Source organism: Raphanus sativus, chromosome 6 (assembly GCF_000801105.2).
Source record: "Raphanus sativus cultivar WK10039 chromosome 6, ASM80110v3, whole genome shotgun sequence".
Lineage (NCBI taxonomy): Eukaryota > Viridiplantae > Streptophyta > Magnoliopsida > Brassicales > Brassicaceae > Raphanus > Raphanus sativus.
In genome coordinates, this window is record NC_079516.1 from 11,356,451 (window position 1) to 11,365,532 (window position 9,082).

General features: G+C 35.3%; 2 protein-coding genes across 3 annotated transcripts in view; both read right to left on the bottom strand.

Moving 5' to 3' along the window:
- Positions 1–2,332, bottom strand: part of LOC130496906 (uncharacterized) — a 4,485-nt gene extending 2,153 nt beyond the window's left edge. The window contains exons 1-3 of one of the 2 annotated variants that reach the window (XR_008936014.1): positions 1,943–2,332; positions 1,716–1,862; positions 1,433–1,630 (exon numbers count right to left, since the gene is read on the bottom strand). Coding sequence is in view for 1 of the 2 variants with exons in the window: in XM_056989570.1 (XP_056845550.1) it covers positions 1,565–1,630; positions 1,716–1,862; positions 1,943–2,002 (273 nt within the window). In the remaining variant the exon portion in view is untranslated. Of the gene's footprint in view, positions 1–1,187; positions 1,631–1,715; positions 1,863–1,942 lie in introns of those variants that run through there. The other variant, XM_056989570.1, reaches the window with a different exon arrangement.
- A 3,047-nt stretch (positions 2,333–5,379) lies between these two features.
- On the bottom strand, positions 5,380–7,393 carry LOC108832315 (protein AUXIN RESPONSE 4). The gene is made up of 2 exons (XM_056989652.1): positions 6,118–7,393; positions 5,380–5,729 (listed from the first exon to the last, which is right to left on the bottom strand). Exons 1-2 carry the CDS (start codon positions 7,279–7,281, stop codon positions 5,529–5,531), a joined length of 1,365 nt encoding a protein of 454 aa, XP_056845632.1. The 5' UTR covers positions 7,282–7,393; the 3' UTR covers positions 5,380–5,528.
- Between the last annotated feature and the right edge of the window lie 1,689 nt (positions 7,394–9,082).

The window sequence follows — 9,082 nt, forward strand, 5'->3', positions numbered from 1 at the left end:
TTTGGTGTTGGGTTTGATCATGGTGTGAACCATGAGTCCCGACCCACTGATGAGACACCATGGGAGTCCTAGCACAGAGGAACCATGTGGAGTATAAGGTCCAATTCGTTTGGATCTAGCAAGCAAAGGAGAGGAGTAAGGCTAGTACTTGTTGGTATGAACCACAAGTATTGTGTGCTGGTGTGTTTTATACAAGGAAGGCTGTGTGTGATCTGATCATGGGCAAGGATGGACGACCTGATCATGGATGATGGATCAAGGTGTCTGATCTGATTGATCAAAGGATGCACCACCAGGTAAAAGAGCAACACTAATTAGGTTCAGTGGGACTAGTTCCATGGCCGGTTAGGTATGTGTGAAGACTCATCAGTTCTGAGTCATGTGGGGTGGTTTTGAACTCAGGAACTGGTGGGCATTATTAATCTATTATATGTTTGATCAGACGTGGAGGTACTGAACCATGGAGTGGCCGGTTCAGAGAAATCTCTCCATGGCCTTGGTTGGGCAGGTAAGTGGAGATCTGATAGTTCCGGAAGGAATTGTTAGGATCCGACTTCAAATATCTCTTAATGGGTATTTATCATGAATTATCATGGTGAAAGATTAGTTTTATCTCATTGATTTAGAGGTGGTCAGTTATGGCCATATGGGCTGTTCATGGCGAGATCAGTATGATCGAGGCCGGTTCTGAGAAATCTGACTTGACCATTCTCTTAGTTATGAATTATCATGAATTATCATGAATTTTAATTAGTTTTTGGAGCATGTTTGCTTGTGGTTGGTTTTGCAGCTGAAGACTTCCCAAATGTACTTGGTCTGTGGGGATGGTTGGTTGAATGACTAAGTACCTAAGGGGAGAGTTTATACAGGTATAATGGGGAGTTGGACGAGTGGATGGGGAGCTAGGCAAAGCTACCTCGCAGCTCAATCAGCTGGAAGAGAGTTGGGAACCTCAAGTGAAGTGGTTCAGTTCAGCTAGCTGGATGAGCTAGCTAGACAGCTAAGGCAGCTGAGACAAAGAGCTATCAAGCTCCGTGGATGTGGCAAAGGTATGATCTAGCAATATTGCATAGATCTAGATAGAATGGTTAGGGGAATGGAACCTCAGTTATCGTATGACTTGGATTAGGTTCAGGATCAACCTTGGAGCTGGTAGTAGTTGTGTCTACTGATCATGGCTAAGGTGATTCGACCTGACAAGTATTAGATTGGTTTTAGACCAATGGTTGATAGATAATATTCCGCTGTGCATAAGTTGAAAGGATCTAAGCTAGGGAATGACTAAGGTAGTCTTAAGCTAAGGTCCAAGATAGACTTCGCCCTTAGGCGAATGTACAGATAAAGATTGAAAAAATTGAGTGGTTCGGTCAGGGTATGGACCGAGCGACGTGAGGCATCGACCGCGGCCTAGCCGGCCGGGTTCGGGTCTTACAAAATTCGCTGTAACAATCACCGGTCTTCACGCGCCGCCTACGGAAGACGTAAGCTTTTCCTCCACCCACGCAGTTACACGAGAGAAACGAGACAATCTCCTGGAGCTATGTATCTGTCTCAACGCTGGCTGTTATTTGTCAACTTCAGATCGAACAAAGAAGACATGAGCATACAGACTTCCATTATTTTGTATTGTCTGGAAACAGAACAACAATACCTTAATTATAGCATCTGGATTAGATATTAAACACTGAGTGAACAATTCTTTTTTTATAAATTACCTCAGATGGATAATACTTGAGTGATCGGGTCCTGATACTCTCTGGTGTCCATACAGCATAAGGTGTATTCGTCTCAAGCCAATAGAGCGCACCTTTATTGCTAAAGTCACTGAACTTCTCTTGCTCTGGTAGAGAAAACCACATATCCTACAAAAAAAAATCTGAACTTTAAAAAATCCTAATTCTATAAGAGACTAATGAGAGGCGACAATTTATAATTAAATTACCAAAGATTCACCCTTGTGGTAGAGATTGGTCATGAGGTGATGAGTCTGAGAAGGATCCATCGATTTCTGCTTAGGCGAAAAGAACTTTGAAGCGAAGTACCAGAACACTGCGATCCTTATGATTCTGGATACCGTTGAACCAAACCCTCTCTGCTGCTGCTGCGGTTGAGCATCGCCGCCACCACTTCTGCTACCGCCGCCGTTTGTCCTACCGACGGTCCATGTTAGCGGATCGAGAGGGGGTGGAGGTCGGATGCTTTCCGTTAGCGTATACGACGGATCCAACTGAGATGTGAACTTGTGGTGGTCGAAGACATTGCTGGATTAGAAATATTTAACGGAAATGACGAGGAAAAAAGAGAGAGAAAAAAGAATAAAAAATATCAATAAATCGTGTCATTGTAGATATTAGGGATTGAAATGTTATTTAGAAAGTTGCACAGTATTTATGTCATTTACCTAAATATAGGAAATTTCTTGTATATGGTACGCAAATACTCTTTTATATATGATGACCGAGAACATTATCTTAACTTATTAGTATTATAAATCAAACCGTAGAAACTTGTATTGGATTGTCTTATAACAAACCTAAACCATAAATTTCAGAAAACATGTAATTTAATTTAGACCAAGATGAGATAATGTATCTCCATATCAACCCTTTCTTAGCAATTTTTGTTTCTTAATTGAATATGAAAATAAACGTATGGTATATTAATCTAAACCAAATATGGTTAACCGGTTTGAAAACATATCCAATTTATGATTTGTTTAAATTACGACATCATAAGATTTATGCCCAGTACAAATAAGTATTTAACAATATTTAGTACATCCAAAATTGAAACAAAATTTTCCCAAAACGATTTCTACATATACTTAATAACAATTAACTGTAGAATATCTTTACTAAATATTTGTTTCCCAAAACAAAACAACATTTTTTTTCTATTTCTACGCTTGCTCCATATAAATAAACAATATCAATTAACTAACGCAATCAGCATATTCAGATTTTAAATCTTACAAACACGTAATGCTTATCATTAAAAAGTATATTCATTTTTATCATTTCTCTTATTTAATTTCTACAGCTAAATCAGAAAAATTCTACAGTTTAAATTCTACAATAAATTTTTTTAACAGATACAATCCAATCAATCGGCTCCAATGCTTATCATTAAAAAGTATATTCAATTTTAAATGTGATATCATATATAAGGAAAAGATATTAATTAAGTTTCACAGACATAATATTTGTGAGATTTTGCGTGTAACTCACAACTAACCAAATCTTTTACTAATTTTTCAAATTTAACATACTCTTTCCATTCACAACTATATATATCGACTCCATCTAACGTCAAAACATATCAAAGAAAACTCAAATCCTAAACATGTCTATCTTGACGGCTTTTGCTCCTTTCACAAAACCGAGACCTTACAAAAACAATTGGAGAGTTCAAGTGAAATGGTTGCATTCTTGAAAACAACACACACTTTTCGGAGGTGATAGCTTTGAGATGGTTTTAGCAGATCAATGAGTAACTTTATATTTATAATGTTTCTTCTATTTATAGCATTACCTATGTTTCTTTGAATCTAATATATTCATGTGTTTTTATAGGGAAACAAGATCCGTTTCTTTGAATCTAATATATTCATGTGTTTTTTAGGGAAACAAGATCCAGGCTTCTTGCAAACGAAGTCTCATGTACCGACTTCAACGTGGTTTATCCATTGATAAATGGGGAGTTGTTCAAAACCGTCGGTTTTCGGTTAACCGAAATTTTGAAAATCGATTCCGAAATTACCGAATTAAATTTTGGTTCTGTTCGGTTATCGGTTAATTTTGGTTTTTAATTTTATTTTCGAAAATAACAGATTTTTCGGTTAATTTTGGTATAGTTTAATTTAAAAAATCAGATATTTCGGTTAAACTCGGTTTTTTGGTTAAATTCAGATATTTTTGGGTTTTCGATTAATTTTGTTTGATTTTTTGGTTATTTTCGGATATTTTTGGTTATTTTTGGTTTTTAAAGTTTTAAATCTTTATTCTGAAAACCGAAAATCAAACCGAACCGAACCGAAAATCGATTTATTTTTTAAAATCCTACCAAACTGAACCGAATTAAAAACCATAACCAAACCAAAAACCAAAAAATCCGGTTCGATTTGGCCCATTCGGTTTGGAAAAAATTGCTGACCTAGACAAAACACACCAATGTCAACCATGAAAAACATATGAAACTATAACATAACGAATATAAAAACATATGATTATGAAAAGTAAACACGCGCGCGCGGGGATAAAAAACTAGTCATCATTAAAAGTAACAACATTTTTACTCATCACTAATGACACTAGCGTCTGAATTTCTGAAACCATTATTATCTATATGAAGTTACCACCATTTCAAACATATCAACATATGACCATTTCAACCATATCAAATTAAATTATTTACGACTTAGAAACTTTTATTCTTAATCGTGATAACAAAATTGTTACTGTTAATAGTGATATGTAGAAAATATTTATTTTGAAAGAAAATTTAATGCTGTATATGATTTTTCAAAAAAAATAAAAATTTATTATTAAACAAAAATTTCATTTGAAAAGTAAAAATTTCATTTGAAAAGTAAAATTTTAAAAGATAATATTTTGATTTTTAAATAAATTATATTTTAGATTTTTTCTGTAATTTTCTAATTTTTATTTATGTTTATTTTTCACTTGATGATACATAAAAAATTCAAAAAGCTATTTTAAAAAATAAGACACTATTTTCATTAGTGATATGACCAGAAATGTTACTTTAAAGATGATATGCAAAAGTAATGGTGATAATGTTTGAAATTCTTTTTATGTGAGAATATTTTAGAGTTTTTAAATGATTTAAAAAAAACAAAAATTCTTATATTTATTTTGTAAAAATGCATTTAGAAAATTTAAGAGAATAATTTTATTTTATTTCTAAATTTAGTGTTAAAATTTTCTGTAATTTTCTAATATTATATTTCATATTTTTCTTATTTTTATTTATTGCTAATTGATTTTTTACTAGTTAGGTAAATAAAAATTAAAAAGCTAAACATGTCTCTTTTTTACAGGTATACAAATCATGATTTTAACTTGATAAATAGGTAAACCAAATTGAAGATTTTTTAGTGATACAGAAATCAATTTAAAAGTTTAATATGCTAATTAAATAAGTTTAAGGTTTAAATTGTTAATAAATATCATTTTAAAAAAAAATTATGCGATTTTCCAGTTATTTATCTATACTTCCTCACTTAGTAAACACACAACGAAAAACCAGTGTAATCGACGGCCGAAGCCAATAAATAACCTAAGATTAAAATCAAAACGTCATTGCTTCTTTGTTGATACATTTTTTACTGTTTTTGCCTCAAATTGGGGCCCTCAATCATGACACTCGGATGACTGTTTCCAATTGAAAATTTGCGGACTTGCAAGAAACACGAAGGGTTTATATAACAATATCTAAGAATTCAAACAAAATAAAAAACTTCAGAAAAGTCATAAACTTAAACAAGCATCAAGAACTCCAACCATATATCAAGTAGTCCATCCGTCACCAAGACCGTAAGCATCTCTATAACCGGCGTGGACATGGTCATGGTCCCCACCGGCGTTTGCTTCATCCAATATTTTCTGAACTTTCTCTGGGATAGGTTCTTCAGAGACCCGTCTGATGGATCTCGGGAATGCAGAGACGAAATCAGCAATGTAATCTGTAATCTCGCCTGATTTGCTTTCCTGCATCAGCAACAGTAATATTGAATTTGTGTAATTTTTGTAAGATACATATACTTTTTATGATAGAAATTTCTAGTAACTAGTATAAGAAATCTTTTTTTTTTTGTCACTGCTAGTATAAGAAATCTAAAAAATGTAAAACTGTAGATAGAGAAGAGCATGATGCTATGGAAAAAAAAATGCAAAAAAAAAAAATGTACAGGAGAACAATCAGATCATATTAATGTTAAAAAGCTCAATGACGATTGATTAAGACGATCTATATATTTAAACTGGGTGGGGTTATTATAATACTTTTGAGTCATTACAAGCTATCGTTTTAGAATGAACAAAAAAACCTCTGCTTTGTGCAATTCAATAAAGCTATATAGTCCAATGAATCTCTAACCTGAGGCCACCGGCCGCCTGAATGAGTAACAAACTTTGCCTTAGGAAGAGCCATAGCTACACGTTGGCCTTCCTGGATCCATACATCAGAAACTTGTTTAGACCAAATCACTTGCATCGGGATACCATTGACAGCATCTGAGTTACCCCACTGTGCAATGTCAAAGCTATGGTTTAGCTTCTTAAGCGAGCCAAGAAGAGCTTCCCTCCCGTTTCTTCCTTTCAAAAGTATCCTATGAGCTTCGACTTGCGATAAAGTCATCTCCTTTGAGCAACGTAAGCTCACCAGCTTCTTGAAACCAAACGAAAACCCTAACAAGACCTCTCTTATTACAGGTATGTGCAAAACCCACAAGGGCAGTGCTGGGTTAACACTGGGGTCGACAAGCGTTATACTCCGAACACTTTGGGGATTCTCGGAAACCCAGTTTGCAGCTAACCCGAGAGCTGAATCATGAAGAACCAAATGCACAGGAGATAGACCCAAAGTATCAATCACTTGACCTAAAACCTTAGCTGTTTCTTCACTCCCAAGTTCAATAGCTTTCAAGCTTCTCCGTTTGGAGTTTTGAATCTTCATGATTTCCTCGTAAGGCAAATCTCCAGTCTCAACCATCTGATCAAACGCCCAGAAAACGCCTTTCTCTTGAATCAAACCATAAACTTCCTTAACTCTACCCAAAAACCCTATCTCTCTATCTCCACCTACCACTACCATCGATTTGTCGGAGAACCCATTTCCGGGTAAATCGATAGCTACACCGTGAATCCCTTTAGATCCGAGAGATTGGATCATCTCTCGAAACGCGTACGAGCTAAGCCCTAACCCATGAACGATCATCACATTCTCCGACTGAACCGGACCAGATTCAGCTGCAAAGACTTCGAGTGGTGATTCGTCTGGGTTTAACTGGACTTTGATGGTTCTTCCATCTGAGTAATGTTGACGGAGAGCAGGTGGGAGCGAGAGAAACCAGGATCTGGGGTCGTTCTGAGAGAGAGATAGGAAGAGGAGAGTGGCGGCGAGTGAGGAGATGATTGTAAAGTAGAACCAAAAAGGAAAAGGGTTTTGAGATTGACGTTTAGGGTTCTTCATACTCGATTCTTTACTCCCAGGAGGATCTATGGTTTTCGTTACATCTTCTTCTTCTGTGATAATCGCCATAAAAGAGAGCTTTGGAAGATGAGAGAGAGAGAGAGAGTGTGGGAGAAAGTGAGAAGTGGAGCTGTCTTTCAGACGACTTTCTCAGTAAACGTGAAAAGAGGAAAGTGTGCTTTAAAAACATCATTCGAGCGTGTTATTCTTGTATATCAACTTTAGTTCAAGAGATCACCAATATTCATCTTTACCACCAATAAAAAAATATTTTCATAAATACCTAAATCATTAATATTAATATGTAAAAGACTAAATCAATTCTACCTTATTTTTTTCTAGAGAATTTGCATACAATATACACCAACTTTCGTGTGTATTTAGGTAACTGACATAAGTTAATGTGCATTTTTTTAAATGCCAAATCAGATCCTATGACTACATCAATAAATAATAGCTGACATATCAATTTTTCAGAATAAATTGTCGACTATATTTATCCCGTGTTCTAAAACGCGGTTGAACAGCCGATTATGCATCCGAACACACGCACTTTGGGGACCAACCGCACCGTTTTGACCAACTCGGCAAGTAAAAATCGGTCAACGGTCAAAGCCCCATATAATGTAACTAATCGCTATTTAACCGGATCAATAACCGATTTATAGCTAAACTACATTTGAGCAAAGCCCAAATTTTAAGATGGACCTTAGCTAATTTGCAGTCCGTTTACGTTTTTCTGAGGGGAAGCATCATACCTTATTTATAAAGAGTGTTTCTCTTCACAAACGTCAATATCTTCCGATGTGGGGTGTGTGAACTTATTTCTCATTAAAAATAATGAAGAAAAAAACCCCTGTTCTAAAACGCGGCCGCCTAGCCGCGTTATCGGCCGCGTTTCCGCTATAGGCATGGTGACCGTGGCGAATAACACTAATTCGGATGCATTATACGGTTATCCGATCTTTTGCCGAGTAGAACGTAAAATAAGATTATACGGCCGTATAATATATAAAACGAGAAGTACTTTTTCCACAAGAAACCCGCACTGACCTAATTATTGTGGCCCATTTACTGTAATGTTATTAAAATAAATACTGTGGCAGCTATAAACTTGAAGTCGAAGCTTTTTATATGAATTGATTTTTAGTATCGATACTAAAGCTTAATTTCTTTGGGCGGTTAGCAAAGAAACTTGGCATTTTATAAAATTGATAGTAATTATTTACTGAACTGATAGTTAGATAGATACTAAGTTACCAAAACTTGGCATTTCATATTTTTTTACCTATACAAAATTAGTAATTTATCAAAAACTACTCCCCGCGTATACTCCGAGTTTATCCCGATTTTTTAACAACTCTCTAGGCCCAGGGTTACCGCACGGATAGCGCGTAACGCGTTTCCGAACAGGGAAAAAAACAGACATTATTTCTCATTAAAAATAATGTAACTAATCGCTATTTAACCGGATCAATAACCGATTTATAGCTAAACTACATTTGAGCAAAGCCCAAATTTTAAGATGGGCCTTAGCTAATTTGCAGTCCGTTTACGTTTTTCTGAGGGGAAGCATCATACCTTATTTATAAAGAGTGTTTCTCTTCACAAACGTCAATATCTTCCGATGTGGGATGTGTGAACTTATTTCTCATTAAAAATAATGAAGAGAAAAACAGACATATGGAGATTTGAACCCAGACTCATGGACTAACAATGCAATAACCTACCACTAGACTACATTATCACTTTGTTTTATTCCCCACAAACAGATTAATATACGTACATATATTCAAAAATAAATAAAACTAGATTTTGACCCGCGCTTTGGAAGCGCGGAATATTTTACTATGAAAAATTTCACTAATAA